At 43.2% G+C, this 24571-nt stretch overlaps 1 protein-coding gene across 1 annotated transcript; it reads right to left on the bottom strand.

Annotated features, from left to right (window-relative positions):
• Nucleotides 1–420: 420 nt before the first annotated feature.
• UBASH3A (ubiquitin associated and SH3 domain containing A) lies at nt 421–23659 on the bottom strand (the record flags this gene model as incomplete). Its single annotated transcript, XM_082756703.1, has 14 exons — nt 421–3289; nt 4182–4288; nt 4781–4887; nt 7111–7255; nt 8456–8548; nt 9238–9360; nt 10732–10840; nt 12763–12889; nt 13783–13991; nt 14864–15033; nt 16399–16597; nt 18716–18902; nt 20584–20637; nt 23547–23659. 14 exons carry the CDS (start codon nt 23657–23659, stop codon nt 3152–3154), a joined length of 1881 nt encoding a protein of 626 aa, XP_082612829.1. The 3' UTR covers nt 421–3151.
• Nucleotides 23660–24571: the final 912 nt, after the last annotated feature.

The following is a 24571-nucleotide window of genomic DNA, read 5'->3' on the forward strand; positions in this document are numbered from 1 at the left end:
CTAAGTTTTTGCAACTAAGAATCCTCATATGTTAAAGGTATAATTTCAGCTCTGATCCTACTGAGATACAGTTTTAATTGCTTGCTATTTCTGTTCAGCTAATTTGGATGGTAGAAAAAGAAGTTTTCACAAGTTAAAGAGTATTTTGTGACAAAGTATTTCTCCTCACCTGCTCAGCACTGCAGTGTGTGCATTAGAAACCACCACAAGGGAAATATTTAAGTACCCAAACCCTCTTTCCCACATATGCTGAGGTTTAATTCATTGCATTCACTGGAGTTGGATTCATTGGAATTGAAAATTCATTGGAGTGCATGTCTAGTGGGAAAAAAAATGACAAAAACATTGTGGGATTTTGGTTTAAGTGTCTTAGCAATCTTCTTAGCAAGCCTGTTTAGTTTGCAAAGGGTAGTGGTGGTGCTCTGGGGGCCCTTTGATTGCATACCAGGACTGGGTAAGGTGGTTGAATCCTTCCTCTTTATCCCCAACTGTAACTGTAAGAAAGGTCCTGCCAAGCAGCCTTCACATACTTATTTTGGATAGGAGCTTAATCTCAAGAAGACTAGAGTGCGATGATAAACTATCTTTCAGGAACAATATTTCTGCAGGTGGGTAGGAGTAAAAACACAAAGTGATGTGTTTGCTTGTGATGCTGTACACAGTGGCTGCAGAGTAGGAAAGCTGTTTAAAGCAACAAGAAGACACTGGTTTTGCAGGTCACTGATCACAATGGAACCACACTGGAAATGCATCTGATGCTCTTGGATGAAGGGAGAGGTGTTCTGTGTTTTATTTTATCGTTTTGAAGGAAGACACAGATTCTTAATGAGAATGGCATCTGCAGTTCAGTTGAGGATTAATGTCTGAGGTATTACACACACACACACACACAAAAAAAAAAAAAAAAAAAAAAAAGCTTATTTCTAAGAAGAAAGGGAAAGTTTCTCATGCCATTGTGTACCCAGCAAGCAGGCACATCGTGTCCAAGAAGGGTGCAGCTCTTACCCGCCTCTCTGATCTGCTGTACCTGGCTCTGTCCCTGGGTGGGCAGCGTGCCATCATGCCCTGCTCTCACCAGGTGTCATTTCAGCAGCAAGGCTTCTCCCTTGCCATGAGAACTGAGAGCTCCGCTGTCAGTCCTGCCTGTCCCTATCCTCACCCGGGCTCTTATTTGGCTCTGACCAGCAATGGTGGCCAGGCCACCAAGTGCAAGGCCTCTCCCCTTACACAATGCACAGGCATGTGTCCCACGGGAGAAGAAAGACACTGCCTGTGATCTACTTGCATTTCTTCTTCCGCAGGGAGGAGGGATTGTCCCAGGGTTAGAGCAGCTGGAAAGGCCAAAAGCAAACAGGTTTAAGCCTGAGATACAGGATACAGCCCTTCAGTTATCTCTTTGGGGACAAAAGCAAACTTGTCAGACGTGAGGGATGACAGTAGCATGAACTATAAAATGTGCAGCCGCTCCCATCTGTTCAAACAGAGCCAGGTCCCCACCAGAGGCTGTATTTCTAGCAAAAGCTTGACCCAGAAACCTACACTAATGCCCTCACACACCTGGTGCCACATGTGCCCCAGTCAGAGTTCCAGGACCCATCCCTCATGTTGGGGCTTCAGTCTGTGGCAGTAGCTCTGGTCTTGCACCTGCTCCAGTGGCATTTGTCCTATGACTTGCAACCACTTGGTGAAATCAGAGCAAGTCACACCAAAAGCAGCAATTAGTTACAGAAAGGAAGGCCCCAAGGGAGCACTGCAAGGTGGGAGCTGACGCCTCAGTTGAAATAGAGCTGGAAGCTCCAGGGAGCGACATGCCCAGGGCCAGGTCCTTGCTCCGTGCCACCCCCGCTCCCCTGTCATACCCCCAGCTGTTAGAAAAACAGGAGTCCAAGCCTCCTTGCCAGATCTGGGAAGTGAAAACAGAACATTTCAGGTGCAGGACTGAGACAGGAGATAAAGGTGCTTGTTAGACACCCCACAGCCTACATGTTGGGTGGGCTTTGCTGCATGCCCTCAGGCTAAAGGCACACAGGCAAAGAGGTGTCAAGAAGGTGCAGGGAGAAAAAGAATGATAATGAGACTGTTTTTTTTTTTGGTCATGCTAAGAGAGAAAGTGAAACCTCCATTTTTCTCCTCCCTTTGAAAGAAACATTTGTGCTTTCCCAGAGGTAGTTACCCAAAACGATCATGTAGAAAGGAAACCTGACTCTGTGGCAAGACGTGTTCCTGTTTGTGCATAAATTTTTGGGGCTACACTTCCTTAAGCAAACCAACATCCAAGAGAAGAGCTACAGAGACCTGTCAGACGACCGGTTTGGCAGCTGTGTCACCATTTATATATTTTGGCACAGAACAGCACAAAGCAAAGCTCTTGTCCTGCAAGTGCCATCTCAGGAAGCGTTCAGAAGTTAGAGTTGCTCATGTCAAGGTTTTGTCACCAGTACAGTAATGCAGGGCATCCTTCTTTGCCCCAGCAACGGTAAAGCAATCAGTTCAGTTTTCTCCACAGGAAATCTTGTAGTCCCATTTGCAGTATGGATCACTGTGGAATCACTGAGTAGGGGAGCTGTTGTGGAAGAAAATGAACCTCCTTTGTAGAAGAGGTAAATAAATTGTCACTATAGTATGTCCCCTCCTTCTGTGCTCTTGCAGAACTGGAGGAGTCAACAGGAAACGAAGTGGCTTTAGGTAGAGATGATCTCCTCTTTGGATAGGAGATGGCTTTTATTTGGTCCCAATTTCTCTGCTTGTCTGAAAATATCCAAATAACAAAAGCAATTCTTACTGGCTGTATTTTGGTCTCAGAAAATGCAACAGAGTCTACTTTAGTGCCTTTACCAATAGATTTTATAACCAGGTAGTTCTGTATGTATTAAATGTTGCACATGGTACCTTCAAAAAAGGCTAAAAAGTAATTTCTTCACCACCAGAAGAATCATTGCTCCCTTGTATGCCAGTTCTGTGGTTCCTTTTCTCAGTCACAGAAGCAAAAGCAAAATTTAGGCACCAAACTCAGATATGTTTTCTGTGCTTTGACTACTTAGAGAGGGCAATTTCCACCCATTGTAACTTTTCTGGATGAACTGACGGACTGTGCTGAACCAGAAGCTGTCTCCACCTCATTTTTGACAGCTGCTACGACAGAGCTGGCTTTCTAGTCTTCCACGATACCATTTCTCCAGTTGAATGCTGCATTTGCTCCATGAGTTAATGTCTTCACTGGGGGGTTAACCATCTGCCATTTGTTCCCCTCTTTGAGCTCTTCACAGAAACACATGCCCAGTGAAGGGATCTAGGAAAGGACACAAGCAGGAGTTACCGGCATGGCCATTGCTTTGGCACGAAGAAGTCATTGTAGCAGAACAGAAGAGCAGATCCTGAGACCATTCTGGGAACAGAGAATGGGACATTTTGCTGCTTCTGAAGCAAACTGAAAACAGACTGGAGGCCTGTGGTGCAATAGCTGAGCCTGTGTCATCACCCTGCACTCATGCTTGGATTTGAAGATCAAGATGTGTTCACTCCTTATGCTTTGACAGCGGGTGGTAAAAATATATCTAACAACTGAATTCTCCTGTTGGTAATACCAAGGCAGATGGTAAAGAAAATGGGGGTGTAAAAATCTGCCACTGGTGCTAATGCACAAATAAAACAAACAAAAAACCTCTGTGACAGAGTCTCAAGTGCAGGCCTCACTTGTGAAGCTGGCAGAAAACCCTCCTCCACTTCATTCTGTAGCTGAGCACTTAAGCTGTGAACTTGCAGTGACCCAAAAAACATACAGCTTAGAGTGAGTCACTGAATATAGCTGCAGTTCACACTCACAACACCACAGGGAGAAGAAAGGCTCTTAGCCCTGCTTCTATATCAAGGAGGCTTGTGCCAGAGGGAAAAGTTTCCACATGTGCCTCTCATGTGGAGGTGTTACCTGGCACTGACTTCCCATGGGAGTTGGATGAAAATCTCCTCTGAAGAGTTAGCCTCTAGGTACATGCTGTTCAACAGGACAAAGTGCTTCTCTTATCCATCAGTGCTATGCTAGAACTACATGAGATTCCCTTTGTACTGAGAAAGCTAGTGTTACTGGTATTGGCATGCAGTTATACACATGCCTCGCTGCTTAAGAAATCTCCATATTAAAAGCACAAAGAGAAAGCTTCAAGCTGAATGAAAAGGCGTCTTACCTTTCGGACCACCTGGGCAAAGTCGCTGCTGTCCTTGGCAGGGAGTCCTATCAGAGGCCGGGTGAAAGATGCCAAGGAGGAGCCATGGCCCACGATGAGGATGACACCTGGTACACCACAGTAAGCAAAGAGAAGCAGTAAGGGGGTTGCAGCAAGCACTGTCAGGTTGCCATGCTGATGCTATAAAGTTGTTTAGGGGCTGTTTGGTTTTGCAGACATCTTTGACAATGTGGCAGGGTGAATTGTGCTGCTCAGAAAAAGTCAAACTTGTTGTAGACCTGCCAGCTAGTGAGAAAACACATTTCTTAACAGCTCTCCAGAAAAAATAGGTTATCTCATGCTGAGCTGTATCCTGATGTAGAATGACCATGCAAAGTACAAACTCTTGCAATTTAACAGTCTTCTGTTTATTTTTTTTTCCCTATCCCATAAATTGAATGTATTTTGATTTAGTATAGATGAGGCCAAGAACTACAAGTCTGCCTTGAACTCTGTGCAATACAAACTACCCATGATAAATGTGTTTCTGTTGGCAAATCTCTGCCTGTTCCTGGTATTGAAAGTGTCTAATAGAATATACAAAGATCTGAAACCTTTACCTTTGTTGGGGCAAGCAGTGACGATCTGTTTTATAGCTGCAGAACTTCTGCTTACATAGTCTTCATAACTTTCTGATGGCACCAGAGAAGAGAGTGGCATGTTGCTTCTGACAATAAAATCACAAATATATGTTAATCTAGATGAATACTTGGGCACTGTTAGCACTATTGAATGAGTATACCAGAGAAGAAAGACTTTGTTAAAAGAATCTTGGATAATCCACTGACTTAGCTGGCATGCTGATATCTCAGCTTGCATTAGCTTCCCCCACAATAACTTACATTAAATCTTATGACTACACTTTGTAGTGCATAAAGCACCAGATGCAGGGAAAACTGTGCTTTAATTAAACCTGTAGTTTACAGTGAATGCTGTTAAAAATTTAATTCCTAAGAAAAGCTTGTGCTTTGAGCAGTTCTGTTGGTAATGACCACCGTCCTTGTGTGGCTGCAGGCACATGGAGTGTTCCAGCTCCAGCCATCCTGACCGGGTTCAAACCAAGATGTTGATGACATGAATGCTTTCAAGAGATAGTCCCTCAGTATTAACCTCCTTAGTAAGCAAATCAAATCAAATCAAATCAAATCAAATCAAATCAAATCAAATTCAACAATGGACAAGGCATGCCAATATCAGCTGGACAAATGCATAGGAAAAGCTCTCACTGCTAGATTTAAAAAAATAGTATGTTTCCAAGGATGTAAACCAAAATGCACCATGCCTAAGCAAAACACCATGTTAGAAACCTGATAAACACCATGCATCCTGCCCAGACACATCACAAGGCTTCTCAGCAGCTTCCATGACCCCAGCTGTGTCTGTCCTTGGGAGGTAGAGGAATAGCCTGCGGTGCCCTGATGCGTGGTGGCCAGTGGTGCCAAGGGTAGGCAGCTGGGAAGGCCAAATTCCTGGTGGTGAGAGGCCCTGCTGGCCTCCCAGGGTGTTAATTTCTTTCTACAAACAACTGCCCCACCAATTTGATAGTCTCCTTATTCGGTGAATAGGCAGGAGTGAGATTAGATTAACATATTGTCGTAGGGCTTGGTATCGTAGTGTACTTTTACAGGTGAGTCCTCAGTACATTCCGTCAGCACGAACTGCAGAACTAGAAAATAAGTGGTAAAACCAGGTGGCAGGCTCCTACTATATTGTTAATCATAACTAATATTAATTCTGGCCAGGTTAAGTCCACTGACAGGGAACAGCCCGGGACTGGACCCAACTGATTGCTGTCCCTTGCAGTGGGTGAGTATGGGAAAGCCACCCCCTGAAACCCAAGGATTTTGAACCTTTCACGAGACAGGAAGAAAGCAGCATAATGTGTGCAATTTTACAGCTCATCTGCTCTGTTTTTGCCTGGACCCAAGTGAGCTGCAAGGGGGCTGAAAGCTGCAGTTAGCGCTGCTTCAGAGCTTTCCTCTGCACTTTCTACTGCTCTACAGTTGCACCCTTTCCTCTGTGGAAGTTTGAGGCAAATTATTCTGTATTGAAATAAACAGGGAAAACAGTCTGTTGGTGGTAAAACACACCAGCATGTACAATGACCCAAGAAAATGAAGAATTTTATTCCATTATGCAATTTCAAACGAAGATGCTCACTTAATTGCAAAATATACATTAAGAGCCTAGAAGTTTCCTTTCTTACACTTGTGAGAAACCCGAGACACAAACTTTTATTAACTGAGCAATTTCCTGGAGCAGGCTGTGCGCTGCACGTACGGAGCAGCCTGAGTGAGAGCAGGGCGAGGAGCTGGGCTGAACTGGAGGCTGATCATTTCCTGCTCCACTGTGGTTTGTGAGCACTCAGAGGTGGCATCACCCCCCTCCCCCAGCTGTGGGCCCCCCCCAAAAATCCTTTCTGAGCAGTGTTTCTCTTTGAGCAAGTCAAAACATAACACCCCCTTCCCCAACAGAATGGGGCATGAACACTCCTTGTAGTGAAGTGCTGTTATCCTGTGTGCCCCCAAAACCAGGAGGACAGCTGGCTTGTGTTGGAGTCACCTTTCTCAACCCCGTGGTAGAATTAAAGGTGAAATCAGAGCAGGGCTGATCCCATACACAAGCATCAGATGTGTGCCTGTGAGCCTGCTCATTATATGTGTGCACATGCTACCTGCCTGTGTGACTCCACATTAGAGCAGCAAAGTTGACTCTGGCCACAAGACCCCAAACAGCATATCTTTCTTTGAGAACAGATCATGAGGCTTGAAATTGATCATCATGACCCATTTTTTTGCAATGTTCATAATGGTTTATAATATATGAAGAGATGAGGAGATACCTCAGGAGAAAAAGAAGCAGCTTTATCAGCTAGACACGGAGCAATTACCTGTAACTTGTATCTATTTTGTAGGAGGCCTCTGTCAGTTCTGTTAGAGTCATGAAGTTGGGAATTGCTTTGTTTGCTTCCCACTTGGTCCATTCAAATAGTCCTGGTTCCACCCTGATTTTGACTTTTTGGTCTAATTTAAGCCCTGAAAAATAAAAAAAGAAAGTGTTCCTTAAAAAGAGAAAGGTACACACAAAGTGTTACATTTGGGCAGCACATTCTGCCTTGTTTGCTGTAATATTTTCATTACTAAAATGAATTACTTATTGTTGAACAAAAGAGATCGTGTTGTTCAAGTGAAGTCAACATATTCTTGTCTGACAGATGCTAAGGCACCAAAAATTCTTACATTGTTGTTATTCCCTGAGCTCTATTGTAAGTATCTCCAAGGTACAGAAGATAACAGAAGAAAAGATCTTAACAATGCTGCAATCTGAATAAACTTTATAAAGGATTTTTAAAACCTTTTTTATATAGCATTTTGCTCAGTGACCCTCTTTGCAGCAATAAATCATCCTACAGTGTCAAAAATTTAATTCTCATGTAAAAAGATGCATTCTTTTATTCATCATTCTCAAGAGAGGTTACTGAGTGGCATGAGATCTCAGAAGAAATGCACACTCTTACTAATATTGATGTATAGATGATAACCTGTGAACCTTTAACAGACCTATTGGAGGGGAGAGGTGAGGAAAAGGGAAAAGGAGAGAAGCAGAGGGGATGGGAGAGGAGGAAGGACAGCGGTTCTAAAATATGAAGTATCGTAGAGTCATTTAGGTTGGAAAAGACCTCTAAGATGATCAAGTCCAGCCATTAACCTAGCACTGCCAAGTCTACACTAAACCATGTCCCTAAATAAGTAAAATCATTTGGCTCGAAAAGGCGAACTTTTTGAGGAGAATGCCATGTTCCTTGATTCAAACAGGTATCCTTCAGAGCACTGGGAACATTTGTGTTTTGGCTCAGGAAGTTTCCTGAAAGAGCTGCCAGTGGTAATTTGATTTGTGGCTCCTAGTGCTGACTTCAACCTGTTGTGAAATGCCTCCCTTTCAACTGACATCAGAGTCCATTTATGTGAAATGCCTCCATTTCACATAACATCAGTTTAAAGAGAGAGGGTTAGAGTTAATAGGATAGAGCTCTTCAGATCATACACCCAGCAAAAGATTTATTGCTGCCTATATTACCAGCCAGACAAAAACACCTTGTCTTCCCTGATTAAAAACGACAATAAATAAACACAGAGTTGTACATCTTCTTAATTGCTCATCTCAGAGACTTCAAAGAAGTTTGACAAAGACTTTCTCACAGTGGTGAAAGCACGCGATCAGTTTTTCTGCCTTACCCTGAAGCACAAGATGGGCTGTCTGTACACAGCGGAGGGCAGGTGACGAGTAGACGTAGCTGACTGCCACCTCCTGGTCCAGCAGAGCTTCCCCTGGTAGGAACAGCAATGTGAGGTGCTCTTTTACAAATCATCATGGATGAGAAACTGATGCAAAATGTTTTCTGCCAAAAAACAGCTGCGACCAAGCGTTGGAAGGGTAATTACAGCAGATGCACTCCAAACATGCAAGTAGCAGTTAGGTATTTGGCGGTCTCCTTATGCCTGAACCATCAGAGATAAGCACTTGCACCAGATTTCTATGTCAAAGTCAGGCATGCAAGCTCAGGGAGCAGAAACAACTTTGTCTGGTGAGTGAATCGAGTCAGACTAACCCATATCACCCATCCGGCAGTTATCTGTGATGAGGTGACCACAATCTGCTGACCATGAAGCTGCATCCTCCAGCCAGCCCCTTCACTTAGTGACAACTGAGTAAGGCGTTAGTCCCTTGCAGACTTGAAGCAGGACACAGCTAGTACTGCAGTTTCTTTCTTTTGAATTTATTTGCCAGTAACTAGCAGTCTGAATCTTCAAGATGAGCAACCAGCCTTGTTCTCTATTTTACTATTCAACAAGAACTTGCAGCGGTTGCCCATCAAGAAGATGGCAAAACTGAAGATGTTACCAAAAAGAGTGCTGCTAGGAAGTATTTCTGCTACAAAGCCAATGTGAGCTTTGGCAGATGATAAAAGCCTGCTTCCCAAAACCTTACATTTACTTTAAGATATCATCCACCTTACCTATAAGTCTTGACTGGAAAATACCACAGCAAGATAAAGGAGGATCTTGCTCAAAATGCTTCATGCTGTCTTTCCGTTTTGGTAGGGTGGGAGGAAAGTTGAGGTCTGCTCTGTAGTATTTTCCTGAAACGAGGTGGAACATTTTGCTGTGGTATGAGGGAGGCAGCAGCCATACATACAGTCTGCATTTTGTTGTAATGGCTCCATTTCTTTTGAATTCTCAGCCCAGAGTTACACCTCTGCTGGCAAATAGAACAGGCCAGGGGCCCTTCTCTGCTCACGAGGGCAAAAGATGCAGCAGGGCACCTGCATGAAGAGCTAATCTCCCTTCCCTCTACCTCCTACACCCACACTGAACACTGAGGATAGGTCCTGGTCTGTGCTCTCTCCAAAACTTGCCGAGAAACTGGGGGTGAGGGGGAGCTGCCATCAACCAAGACCATGCTGAGGAGAGAGCTAATAGCCAAGTGGAGTGGGGGATCATGGGTCAGGGCCTGAATAATGCATACAGGATCAGTTCAGCAGTATGGACATAGCATCTCACTGATGAAAACCCGCAGTGACTACCATTACCTTAAAGGGAACATGTTTTAAGGTCACAACACTGACTTGGGAAATCACCTGTCCTAACAAAAGAGCACCTCTTATGCAAGCTCTGAAGGAGATAAAGAAGGGGGTAGAGATAAAAGAGGACAAAAAGTCATGAGAATTTGGCCTTGTGGGACTCAAATGAAACAAAAATCCCCTATCAATATTCTTTTGCCATCGCCAAAAACATTTCCATTGAAGAAAAATGAAACTAATGAATTGATTATGAAGCTGGAAGGTACTGGCCTCATTATCTAGTATGAATTTCACAAATATAAGAGATCTCCAGCATAACGAAGGAGACTGTCAACACAAAGCTTCCTTCTGAACACCCCCTCCTTCTTGTTCCCCTTCTTCCTCCCAATACACACTTCCCTACTCTAGGTTTGCTGTCTCCACCACAAATATTTTTTTGACAGAGACAGAGAGAGAGCCAGGAAATTCAACGTTTCATTTAGTTCTGTGTTTATGTGTCGTTTCCACCATGGTTTGCTCTTGCTCTTCCTCTGCAAGTCTGGCTAGGGATGTGCTGTATCAACAGATCATTGACACTGAGTTGAGCACAGAAATGTGAAGGGACCTGACAAACACCACCTGGGTCAGCTGAGTAACTAGTGGTAGAGATTTCATTTTCTGTGCATCTCCCACTGAGACATATGAATAGTACCACTATTGTATTTTTTTTTTTTTGGCCTGTGGTGTTTATCCAACATAAACTTGAAGGACAGTAGGACATTATGAAGTACTGGTTACGTGAAGGTCAAAGCTGTGTTGTGCCTGACTGTACAATGTTAGTCACTCTTTTGTGTCAGCATTTACATCTACACCTAGGAGACTGAATTTTTTTACCCATTGCTATGTAAATTTGGTTCAGATTTGCTAAGATCCTCACATTATCTTACTCACCATCTGCAGTTAAGCACTGTTGAAGCCAAGATTTCCCAAAGACCTGATCAACTCTTTCCCCGTGGCGCATCACCAGCACACCTCTTCGCAGAGTAGCATTCTGAGAAAGCTGTATAAAAATTGTTTTCCATTACAACATTATATATATAACCTGCATGAAAAGTTTGGGTTCCTGGATGCTGCCCAACAGAGCAAGGAACAGCAGTGCTGTCCCAAGAGGTTTATAACAAGCACAGAAAGGGGAAAGAAAGGAATTGATAAAACATATTTTTTATGAAAATAGTAACCCTGACTGGCTCTCTGTTGAAGGCAAGTGAAGAATATCCCTGATCTTCATGTTAGGTTTTAACTCTGTTTACACTAGTGAAAGGTAGTGCTGCTAAATCTTTTAATTCCAGTGTGGTAAGGGGTTATAATTCTAGTTTATATCGTGTAGTTGGTATAAACAAAAGAAAGAAATTAGCTAAGTGGTTTAAGTGTTTCTTTTCCTACTGAAAATACTAGTTTCACACTTTTCTGACGGTGTGTGGTCAAGTTAGCAGTGAACCCAGATCTCCTGTAAGGCCACATTTTTCCTCAGTCCGCATGGAACTACAATTACATTCTAAATGTTTTGGGGTTAGTTTACAATGAACATAGATAGAGATGAAAAGATAAAGAGGAACTGCTCAAAGGCTTAAAATCCTTTTCAACAGCAACCCCTCGCAGCATTACTGCTGCAACGCTGAGGTTAGTGATGTGTATCTTCATTAGCATTGAAGGGAATTCTTATGAAGTGGTATGAGATATATGTATTTTGCTAAACACTACTGCATTTCTGCCATACGGCACTAATCAACCGCCATGAGGTCAGAGTTTAAAACTAAGGTTTTGTGGTCTTGCTTTTCTGTTTGGGGGGAGCTCAGAGGCTGGGGAAGCTCCTAGACTGAAGACGTGCACATCTGCAAAAAGTGTTCCTCAGGCCAAGCTGTGCCTCTGCCACAGATCTGAGATAGATAAGGGGGCCAAGAGCACTCGAGAGCTGGTGAGAGGATGTGACTCTTGCAGAAGTGTCTGTCTTACAGCTTTATGCACAGTTGTCCTGTGGGGCCCCAGGATGGAAGTTCCCTCAGGGTACTCTCAAGTTTCTCTGACATTAATACAAAGGAACCCAGGCTTATCCCCCAGCATGGGGAGAAGACTCTCTGCAGGACCAGCAAGACCAAAGGGGTCTCTGCAGCATGTCAGGAAAGGTCTGAGATGTAAAATACAGTTTTGACCACCCTGACAGTCAGAGCTAATAAGGCAGTATAGGAGCAAACATGCTGTAGGGAAAAGCCAGAGTCCCTCTCTATTTTACTCTTCCTACTAGGAGCTCTTTGGGAAACCTAGGAAAAATTGGTAAATTGGCTTTGAAACTCGACAAAAATGTAATCCCAGTGGTGCTAACCTGTCCAAGTAGCCGTTGTTTCTATAGGTCTGTGCAGTTATCTGAATTAGCTATGTACCTAAAACATTAAAGAAGATGAAACATTTACATGTGCTCAGATCCATGAGTACATAACCCCCCAATGTGTCATGTAGAATTTGGGCATAAAAGTAACAATGAACAATGACCCTGATACTGCTCTAGTTACTCTGCTATGAAACCATTTGAAAGACAGGGGAAGATGTGCCTGCACCTTACTTGTCAGTCTCGTCACCATACCTCTGCACAGCCTGTGCTGTGCATCTGTGCACAGAGAATTCGTGTGCTGGGCTACTATGGCAGCAACAGAGTTTTATGAAAGAAGGCAAGGGTAATACCACATTGTATATACTACAAAATGTATATGAGACATTATAATGTGCAGTGTGAGTGTATGCATATTTAATTTAATATTTAATTTTAAATATGCAGTGTTATATATATATATATATATATTACAACATGATATGAAAATATTAAGGAGAACCAGGAAGAAACTATTAAATTTTATAAATGGTTTTACTTAATAGCATATCTGCACAACTATGTGGGAAAGATAAGAAATAAAAAAAAAAAACAACTACCTGAAGTGAAAGAATATTGGTTACATTCCTTGATGTAACAGGATTATGGACTTCTCCATTCAGCTTTACATTAGGTTCATTTGCTGATTGGGTGACAAATTTTGAACCTGGTATGAAAGCATATTCCCTGCAAAAAAGGCAAAAGCAACACACACAAATACACACATAAAAAAACATATGGGTGTACACAAAAAAAAAGAAGGGATTTTTAAGTCACAATTTTGTCCACAGGCATGACAGACACAATGCATATTCCACTCAATATTTTTCACAGACATGCATTCTAGTTTACCACTTTACTCTTGAGTTATGGTCTGTCTGGTAAAAATGAGGCTAAAATAATATGAAGCGATGGCATGTATTGGGTGTAACCCTTCTAAGTGTGAGCTTCAAGCAGGAAACACTACCTGTTCGCCTCCTCTCTGCCTCTGAGAGCTCAGCAAGGACTGCACCTACACCTCCTGCTCCGAAAAGCTATCTCTAATCTACAAGTAGCATCAGCCATGCTGTCAGCTGCAGAGCAAAGTGCAGGAAGCCAGGCAGATGCCTGCTGATACAGGTTGAATTGACAAGGCAAGGGTGGGCGCATGGTGGTAGAGTAACATTCGCGTGGTTTCATTTCAAGTTAGCTTTGCAACCTCTTGAAAAGATGTGAAAGAAGAAAGAAAAAAAAAAAAAAAGAAAAGAAAAGAAAGATGGAAGCCGTGCTGAAGGCCCAGTCTACTCTAAAGAATGTGGACTTTTAAAATTCCTTAGGATGTTCAGGTTATTCGAGAGCAGAGAGAGGCCATTCTTTGAGAAGATGGACTCTGGATTTCCATGGGTGCGTGTCCTCTTCCTTTCCACTCAGAAATCTCATCTTCCCAACCGGACCCTGAGGACCCCCTCTGCCCTCCACATCCCACCCCACCTCCAGCTCTCTCCTGGCAGCCCACAGCTGGCAGCAAGGAGGAGAACCAGTTGCATAAAACAAGAAGCACCCACGAAGCCCCAGCACGTGTGGAGAGGACTGTGACCAACCTGTGCTTAACCCACGTGTCTGACTCATTGGCTCTCTCTGTGTAGTTTTCGGGAAGAAAACCCCTGCAGCCAGTCCGGTGCGAGGTCCCAATGACCCAGCCTTCACTGACATCGGACTGCTGTGTTGGGTCGACGTAGATGAAGTCCCCGGCGTTTATCATGAGCTCGTCGATGTTCTGGGGCTTGTACTGGAAGAGGGCCCTCAGTGTCTGGGGAAGGACAGAGCTTGGTCAGGCTGGAGCTGGCTGTTGCAGGGGGTGGCAGCAAATGGGGGACATGCGCTCAACCCTGCACTGGACACTGCCACCACCACCATTTCCTGTGCTGCAGCTTGCTCTTTCGTGGCAATTCAGCAGATACATAACAATGCATATGAAGCGCGTGTGAAAATAGGCACTTGGTATTCATAAAATTGCTTTTCCTGTAACTAGTACAAATTTATTTGAAAGCAAACATAACAAAATCTTTATCAGCTATTTTGGGGATTATTTGCAGCTCTCCTGAGTGTGACCAAAACCCAATGTGAGACTTGAAATAAAACGAAACACTGATCTGATTGAAAAATACCAACGGCTTATCATTCCGTAGTTTAAATTTGGAAATGAAAACCAGAAAAATATTGACTATTTTTAACTGGGAGTCTGTTAAGCTGAAGATCATCAGGGACAACTGTGCCCTGCTCACTGGTGCATCATGGTTCAACAACCAAGAAAACTAATTCTGTCGAAAAAAATTTTACTGCAGAGCTGTGATCTGACAAGTCCTAGCAAATGTTCAAAGGTCGTCACTTCCAGTATTTTGTTTTCTCCTAGCTAATTGTAAGATGAGTTCTTCTGATGGAGTTTGGAATTAGATCTTTTTGACGTGCAGGTCAAGCAGGTAACCATAAACTTATCTCCTACAGACTCAAGAGCACAGTTTTTCAGCCCAAAGAGGTACTTGAAACAACCATGCATTTTGAAGGACTGTACTGTGCATGCACTGATTTCTTCATGGAAAAAAAAAAAAAAAAAAAGCAAAATAAGTGTAGGAAATATTCTAACCACAGACTCAGAAAATTAAATGAATCTGATGACAGTACCTGGTAATGCACAAAACGCATGTCTCTTGAATAGAGAGCTGCTACCCACTGGCAGGTCTCCCCCGGGTTAATGCATTTGGCTAGTTGCTCCAAAGTCTTCTGGTGGTGAGGACAGAACTTGTGAGCCAAGGTAAGGTGGAGCTGCTTTAGGCAGGGCTTCACATGGCAATCTAGGAATAAAGCAATCAGCTTCACATCACAACATAGAAGTGAAGGTCATTTAAAGCTCCTCTTCTTGTTTTATCCTACATGCTTTGCATGATACAAGAAATATCTTAGTGATTAGTAGTAGAGTAGACCATAGTTTTACTGAATCATTGTTTTGTTGCATGTCATGGCTTTAATAATACCAAAATAAATCAGAAATCTGGACTGGATTTGCCCCTTAGCTTCAGCACTGAGAAAAAAGAAAAACAAAACAAAAAATGTTTGATTTCCTTTCCCAGTCTAAGATATATCAAACTCTCTTCTCCCAGACCTAGCTATTCTGGGGCAGCACCCCTTCAGTCTCCACTGAAGATGCAGTTTCTCGGTGTTGTTTGGAAAATATCTACAGTGCTCATTGCACCAGTGTCTGGAAGTATGTGCCTGCTCCTAGGGCTTTACTTCTTTTCTTTAGGTCTCCCTTCTTTAGTGCTGCAGGCCTGATTTTAAATATATTTTTCTATTTCCTTATTTAATTTGTTACCTTGACAACTGCTAGCGTACAAGGCACTTCACCAACTGGTGATATGAGTTTAAAATATTTGTTTGCCCTTGCTGTGCTTCGGATGAAAAAATCCGGGGGTGTGGGAGATCCCCAGCTGGCACATAACCACTGAAAGGAGATGGGTGACTCAGTTTCAGGAGGAGAAGGACTTATGCGAGCACTAGGGAAAACCCAGGCCTGCCAGGCTGCATTTCTTTGCTTTTTCGTTTCTGCCTTCCTTCTCAGCCTGGCTACAGGGAGTTGAACATCCCCAAGTCAGTCTGCTGTCTTCCCAAAGCTGCATGTCAGATGGAGAAGTAAGCATAATTAGGATTTGGCCTGTTTCCTCCAGACACATTTTTTCTCTTTTTCTTCTGTCCCCTCGCAATCATGACACTGGTCGGTGGTGAAGAAAAGGTGGGTATTGAAGGTCTGGAGATAGGGAGGATTAAATCCCTGCTTGTCTTGGACATGCCGATCAATGTCCTCTCCAGTTACACAGCCAAACACTTCAGCGTGTAGATCAAGAAAATAAAGGTAAACCAAAACAAAACCATGTAAAACCTTTCACTAGATTTCTTAAAGAAGAAGAAATTTATAAAAGCTTTTAGTATTTTTCTTTTTTCTTGCTCATTGAGTTCAGCTAAAACGAAACCTTCTAGTGAAAAGCATTGTATCTTCGGAGTCTACAACAATCTCCCCATGCCAAGTTATTTTTGACTCTGTAGGAGGAAACTTGCAGTAAAACATCTGCTAGGTTGCTGCGGAGACACAGGAGTTGGTTTCAGTGTCATGTCTAAGCATTTGTGTGATGAGCCACCCATTTTCCCTCCGATGTTGATCCTACCTGCCAGGGCTGAAGCCTCTGAAGAGAAGGCCACAGCAATCTCTTTGAGGATATTTGCGTGGCTGTCGCTGATAAAGAAACCAAGGTAGCTGGTGGATGAATGTAGTGATAGGGAAATAGTTTGTGGAAATTTTTGTGAAAAGTTGTTGACGATTTGCTTTAAGATGTCGTACAGTAACTCCACTTTCTGGTCTTCGCACTGAAAGAAAACAGAGGAGGAGCATCCTTCACCCACCAGACCAACAGCTGCTCTGGTAGCCTGTCTCATACAGTAACACCAGAAAACAGGATAGGCATTTTTTCCCGAGAAAGACAACACACTTACAAACTTGCCTGAAATTCCTGGTATTAAAATCGTTAATATCAGGCAGCTTGGGCAGCACAGTAACCTGGTGCTATAGTAGGAGATGATCTTTTACCTTTACTTGTATCTAGGCAGGGTAGAAAAGAGCCAAAAGATTTTACCAGCTGACATGTGTGCACTAACCGATCTGAAATGAGGCAAGGAACATGATTTCCCTTTTCAATTCTAAGAAGGAATTTGTATTACTACAGGAATTTGTATTACTACTATTACTGCAATTTGTATCCTACAGTCCTTAGCTGGAATCACTCTGGTTAAAACTTTAACATCTCAGATGCTGAGCAACAGACACGGGAAAGTTAATAAGGAATCTTTGTAATTATGATCTTTAATGCTCTAATCACAGCAAATTAAAGGATTGTACAAAGCCACACTTCCACAAAAAGTGGCAATTAAGCAATTTAAGAAGTGGATAGACAAAAATGGAATTTTTGCCATCCAGCCAAAGGCACAGACATTAGTGATGTTTCCTTTCCACACTGTTTTACTCTCCATAGCAGCGTTACTTGCCCCATTCGGCTTTTGCACTGGGTCAAGCTGCTGAAGAGGATGAGCAGAAGAGAAGAAAGGAGCTACAAAACACCATGTCCTGCTGCTTAGACAGTCTTTCTCCCTCAAGCACTGGGCCACACACCCAGTGCTCAGTGAGGCTCAGGCAAGGTGAGGAGGGATGCACTGAGGGGGCACCTGCAGGCTGGGTTATGGGGGAAAGGGGTGGGTGGGAGCCTGCACCCAGGGCAAGTGCTGTGATCCTCCGAGGCTGACAAGCCCATGCAATGCAGGAGATGTGGGGCACTGGGAAACAGGAGGGGCAGGGCTGGGAGGAGGAGGTGGAAGCCAGGTCAGTGGGTCTCGCTTTCTACATGTGAAGCAGCCAGGCCAGCTCTTGCTGACAGCTGAGGACCAGAGAATAGCACTGGAGGGTGCATTTATCCCTAGAAATATGCTACCTGAAACAGGGCTGAGGTACACGAGGTGAGGGATGCATTTCAATCATATCTTCCAGGGCCAGGCCTTTAAACTTGACAGCTTTCATAAGCATGGCATTCGTTATCAATTAATGGATTTTGTTGTGCATAATTGTGATTAATGGCCACAGAATACTATGCTATTTAATATTTTTCAACAAAATACTTGTATTTTTACTGTCTGTGCTTAGCAGCCTGGTTTAGTATGAAAATATAATTAACATAATGATTTTGTGCAGCTGCTCTATCTCATCTCTTTTTCAGTGCATCTCGGATGCAGCTGATGTTCATGCTCAGCATCAACAACATGCAAAAACTGGATTCCAGGTAGCTCCAGAGTTTGTCCAGACCAGCGACTCCTTGCTGGTCATTGCTGATACTGGCACATTCACTCCCAGAGGTGAAGCAGCCTTGCTGAGATGTTTGCTGAAGGGTTACTCAGCATTCAGAAGACCATGTAGGAGGACAGGAGCATCCAGAAGCAGAAAGTAACCAACCAGAAGTCCAGGTCAGGAGCCTAATTTCCGTGTAAAATTATTGAGAAAATGATTTAATTGCACTGCCAGACTATACTCCACCTCCCTTTGCTCCTTCTGAGCCTGTTCATCCTGCTTCTCTCTTTTTTACAAGCTTCAACAGCAAGTGTAAAAGCTGGCTCACCCCACCATAGCTATGGCCTACTGGCTGGAGCTTACTGGGGAGGCAGGAGTTTTCCTGAGATTGTCTAATATTAAAGTTGTCTACATCCAGTGATAACACTGTCCCTGCTGCACAGTTGTCTGAACACAGATACCCTAGGCAGGAAGGTTTAACATCACAGATCATGGGATCACAGGAGCACAGCATGACTGAGGCTGGCAGGGAGCTCTGGAGGCCACCTGCTCCAAGCCCTACCCAAGCAGGGCCACCCAGAGCAGGCTGCCCAGGGCCAAGCCCAGGCTTTTGAAGATCTCCAAGGAGGAGCTGCACATTTTTCATGCCTTACCGTGAAGAAGTCGCAGAGAGTGATGTGAGGGAAAATCTCATGGGCTCTGTTCTTCCCGCACTGGCGCTTGCTCTCCTTCCAAAACTCCTGCAGGCGGTTATAGAAGCAGCCGGTGGGACACAAGTAAAGAGCATACTCCTGAGGGATTGGGTCATCCAGAGAGGGATCATTGCAGTGAGAGTGCAACCTGAAATTAAAAGCATGACACACAGTGTAAACATATGCACTGCTTACTTTTCCTTCCTTGGTTGAAGACGTCCATAGTAGAAACTAGAAAAAGGAAATACAAAGTTGGTACTTTCTGACAAATGAAAAGCTAAAATGAAAGCTTCTTATAACATTCCTCTCGTATACTAACCAATGGAGCTGTATAGGCCTTTACTGTTTTTTGTGGTTTTTTTTTTTTTTTTTTTTTTTTTTCAGCTTTGTGTGTGTGTGTGTGTGTACCCTGTATTTTATTAAGTGCCTTCAATTCTTTCAGTGTGTGAAAGCAAAAAGAAGAAAAAATATATATATATATTTAGGTCTTTAGGATTATTTCTCCCCATTTTTCACGATTGCAAACAGAGGACTGGAGGAGGGAAAAGAGGCAGTGGGTAGAAAGATGACAAAATGAAAAATATTCAAAGATTAAAAAAATACTCAAAAAGATCTGTCATATTGGTTCAGACCTAATAACAGCAAACAAGACAAATCAGAAAATGCATAGGCAAAGATCAGAGGTTTGTATCCCAGGTGATGATATACTCCACCTTGTTCTGCACATGCTCTATGTTTAACTTCACAGCTTTGGGACTGGGGGCGATTTTCAGAAAGCCTGGCGGCATCCTTGACAAAACTTTGGGAAGAACATATTACTCTCAAATGTTTTATCTAGCTTTCAAAAACAAAGCAATCAAACCAACCAAACAACCTAAAAACAAACAAACAAACAAAAACCACCTCCCCCCAAAAAGAAAGACAAAACCCAGGAAAGACTAGCTTGTACTTGAGAATGGATTAAAACAAAAAAGTGAGTTATCAACATTCTGATAACAGAGTGACCACTCTGTAGGAGTCTTGGTACAGACAAATAAAAAAACTTGAAGGGGGGTTGTCAAGGCTAACAAGTGATTTTGGCTCTAATGACACCTCCCTCTGACCATCAGCCTTTCAGCTTATTTTGTAATGACACTTTCTCAAGGGAAGAATATGGTCTGTTTGCCTTCAGTCATTGCCATTTAACCCCATGTTGGCACTACATGGCTTTGTAACTGCAGCCACTCTTTTACAGACATTTTCCTTGCTTTCTTCCTCCTTTCCTTAGGGATGAAGAGGACAGGTGACCCTGTGACTTCGTACCTGTTGCCCTAGGGTGCACACCAGGAGGTCCCACAAGGAGTAAGTGCTGTGCCAGGATGGATATTTACCCTGCTACATCTCTGAGTGCCTTCCTTGGCATGCCCCAATGCATGCCCCAGCCAAGGAGCCTGTGGTCCCTTTCCAATGAGCAGAACTTGGCAGCCAAGTCCAAAATTAAGCAGGAGGTTAAACTGAGGACAAGTGTCTGTCAAGAGCAGCAGTGACAAAGTCACTGAAACGTCACTGTGGGAAAAATAGCTGCTTGTGCCCAAGACTGCCCTGTGCTACCCAGCTCCTGATTTACCTCAGGCTTTCTACAAAAAACCTTGCTTCCCAGAAGAAGCACAAATAAAATTATTTCTTTCTTTGCATGCATTAAAATGAAAAAACAAACAAAAAATGCCCACCTCATATGCAGGGTTTTTAACAGAGGCTAACTTTAAATTGAGTGACAGAATCAGCATGTGAACAAGTGTTTTTAGTCAGCTTTAATGTGAAAGCACACCTTAGAAATCACTGGTGCTTACCATTTTGCAGCTTCTTCTATTGTCTTTTGACCAGTAGCAGCCAAGGCTTTTTGTCTAGAAGAAAACAAAACAGATTCATCAGAATAACAAAATACATTAAGCTTTGTTTCCTATGACTTCTAGAAAATAAAGAAGAATGGACATGCAGTGGTCACTGGGTCTATTTTCCAGCACAGACAGGACCTATAATGACTAGGTAACTCCTGGCAAATGTTAATGTTCTTGAAGCCCTCCAGACAGTCTGTTCCACTGCAAGTATTTAATGCCTTGAAGAATGGTAACCTGTCCACACAATGCCCACAGGATGTATTCTGGAGATGTTTCCTCAGTAGTCCTACTCACTACATGGATTTCCCTAGTGTTGGGTAAGCCATCCCTCCACATACTGTAAGAGCAGTGTTTGCTCTGCTCATGGGATAATGTTTTTGTTAATGATAAGCCCAGATTCAAATGTCAGGCTCAGGTCCACACATACAACTAAAGCAAAACATGCTTACATTGGGGTTTGAAAATCTAGAGTGAGGACTTATGTAGCCCAGAAAAGAGCGAGATCTGAGCCGACAGCTCAATCTAAGATAAGGGACAATGTCTCAGTTTTCTCTCACTTACGCAACTGTCATTCTCTGGGATCAAATTTGATTTACATTTCCTTTTCTCCTTAGATCTTTCAAAATGACAACTATATTCTTCATATGAACACATTTTTGTGCCTAATGGTAAGTTTCTGGAAGCCAAAGGATCCCCAGTGTTTAAGTAGCACCTGCACTTCTGCTACTCTTCTGACTCCCCTTTCTCCATCACATCAAACACAAATGTTTGGTGTTTTTGTTGTGTTCCACACACAGCCTTTCCTGCTCTGCTGGTGATGCCAGCCTTTGTCACCCACTTGCTACACCTCAGTGCAAGTGTTTTATCACTTCATGCCGTGCTACTCCTCCCATTTAGAAACGAGCACTTTTGAAAGAGCTTGGCTTTGCAAACAGAGCTTGACTTCAGCTTTTCTTTACCATAAGGCCTGCACAATCATAAAAGTAATAAGACAAATAGTGACCTGAGACCACAGCCTGTCATGATGCTCAGCAACATCTTGCTCCCTCATACTCCCCTCTGTGCCTATTCCTGCCTTGTATCCCATCATATGAGTTGGTTGTAAGTACTTTGCAGCAGAGTTTATTCAGCCTTCACTATAAGCAGAACATTATGTTGTAACTAAACATCCTGTGCTTTCAAGGTGAACAATTGAAAGATAATGCTTAAGATAAATTCTGTATATTCCAAAGTCTTTCAGATAAACAGTAGGAATAAATCCTTGAAAATCTATATTAAAAATGGTATCTTTACAGGGACAATAAGCTGGCTCTTCCTTAAAGCAGAAAACTGCTGACATGGTTCAGTTCTGTCTAAGATGTCCATTTTTCTGATCTGAAGCTAGGCTTGATCCTCAAGTATTTTTTTTTTTTTTTTTTGTTCTTTCTGAAAATGTTTCTTTTGCATGTGGCTACATTATGAAAGATTTCATAATATTTCCAAAAAAACCTATTTTTCTCGGGCCAGGACATCACAAAAGAAAAATTTTAACTACTTTCATTTATGGTTGAATCCAGGAACTAAAAAGACAGCTAAAAGCTTTTATAAAATGCCATCCAAATTTTGAATGTCTTAAAGTCAGTAAAGACAAATAAAAAAAGAAACAAAGTGCTTTTGAACATTTTGTCAATTTATGTTGACTTGCATTGTACTTTGTCCACAGTTTCTTGATTCTTGAAAGCACAAAGCCATGTCAATAATAGCAGAAAGTCTTTTGAAGAGGATTTGAAGAACACCACATACAGAAAAAAAAAAAAGGAAAAAAAAAAAGAAAAAAAAAAAGGAAAAAAAAAAGAAAAAAAAAGGAAAAAAAAAAGTGAAAACTAGCTATTACTTTGGGGTGACCAAACTTACTGTATCTACTACAGAAATTATGAGCCAGATTTTCAGCTCCACAGCTAAAATTCCACTGGAAATAACCAGGAAAAAAGAACCCACAGCTTCCTTGTAAGCTGTGCCATTGTGTCTAAAGATGATCCACTAGAAAATCAACACAGCACTCACATATAAAGCCAGTTCCACTTTAATTTTCAATTAAGAGTCAAAATGGAGGCTACACAGATATTGGTCTTCTTTTTCAAATACTCGTATGAGGGTTCCTTTAACATTTAAATAAAAGGATTCATTTTCTGAACAGCTGGCGTTGATAAGTCTGAGGTACAATCGGCTGCAACCACGGTGTCCAGACTTGCCCTTCAGAAGTTTGCAAATCCCTCACGAAACATCCCTGTCTGACCAGTGCCATGCCTGGAGGAGGACTGACCAACATCTTTCTTTTTCATTAACCTGGTTGTAAGTGCTGCCACCAGTTTATCTCCCCTCTATAGAGTTGCCAAGGATAGTGCCTGACATTTTCCAGATAGGACATGCATTTGGAAAGAGATCCTGATTGACGACAGAAAGAAAAAGTGACACTTACGTGGCATCTTGCCACATGAGCTTACTCTTTTAAAACAGTCTCCAGTGACACAACTCAGCAAGAGATTTTTGCCAGGCCTGAAGCAAACTTTGGGTAGAAGTTACATCCACATATAGCTCCCTTGTAATGACAATGATATGTGGAAAAAATGAAAGGATATATCCCAGGAGTGCATATCGATTTAGTTCACTGCGAAGTCTCTCAACCTCAAGATGCGGAAGGGTGTGTGTCTTCTGATATGCGCAGTATTTTTAAAAATGGATCCAGAGAAGGCTGTTTTAGCAATAGGAAAAACACATGCTGCTCTACAAGGCATTCAAAACCAGACAAGCCTGATCCCCATGTGGAGACATCACCCCCGAGAAGTGACAGGCTCTCTTGATGGAAAGCTGTCTGCTTTCAAGTTGTTAAGATAAACACCTTGTACTGCACAAAGGCAGCCGAAAGCAATACTCACGCGATGTGAGCTGGGAATCCTTTGGCCAGCAGAGACTCGAGGAGTACAGAGGGGCTTTTGCTCCTGTGCTTGTTGGCCACCTTTGCATACAGCTGCGTCTCGGCCACCGCCATCTCCGCTCTCCCTCTGACTGTGCTCGGTGCTGACAGATATTGGGAGGGGGGAGGAGGGAGCAAGAGAAGGAAGGAGCAAGAAAACGAGAGAGAGAGAGAGAGAAAGAGAAAGAGGCAGCTAAGAAAAAGATAAAAACCTCAAACCTCTTGTGATCTTTTCTGACAAAAGCTGACATCCTGTTTTCGTAGCATGTGCACCTATGAGTTTTTGTTTTAGGGTAGCTAAAAGAGCAGAAAGTATCTGCAGGCTGGTCCCGTCTGCCCTAGCAGAACATGACTAGCAGTCCAGGGGCAAACACCACAGACAGGGTGGACTGACTGAAGGTTTTGACACAGGATCTCTCAGCCCTTCATTTTAATTTATCTTCCTGAAGCCAAGAAACCCACCTGAGCTTCTACCGCAGAGGGAGGGAGGTGAGAGGGGATGTCCGGTGGCATGTAAGTTAGTTTGTAGGCTGAACTCATTCCTCGGGCTCAACATTCATGTTCACCAGCCTCTCCTGTACGTGGATCCCCTTGCGTTCTCAGCCAAAGGCCACAAGCTGGCCAACTGTGCAAAGCCAAACCCAGTGTCCCACCTAGATGCAGGATCTGGTCCTGAGATGCAGCAGGCAGAAGCCTGTCCTTCCTGGTGGTGCCGATGCCACCACAGGAGCCCTCACGGAGTGGTGCTGGTGGATCCTTGGGTCTCACAGTGTGGTCAGAGCAGGTGAAATGGCCAGAGGCAGCTTTCCCTGGCTTGGGCTGTCCCTGCTGAGGGTACAGCCTCTTCCCGGGGCGGATGGGAATGAAGGAGTCACCACAGCTGCTGGGCTCACAGAACAAGCCCTCACACAGCCTTCTCTATACATCCTAATTTACTTTCTTACACAGCTACAGTGAAAGTGGCTTAAGAGATGCGGAGAGGCTTTT

Source organism: Aythya marila (genome assembly GCF_965140915.1).
Source record: "Aythya marila genome assembly, chromosome: 1".
Taxonomy (NCBI): domain Eukaryota; kingdom Metazoa; phylum Chordata; class Aves; order Anseriformes; family Anatidae; genus Aythya; species Aythya marila.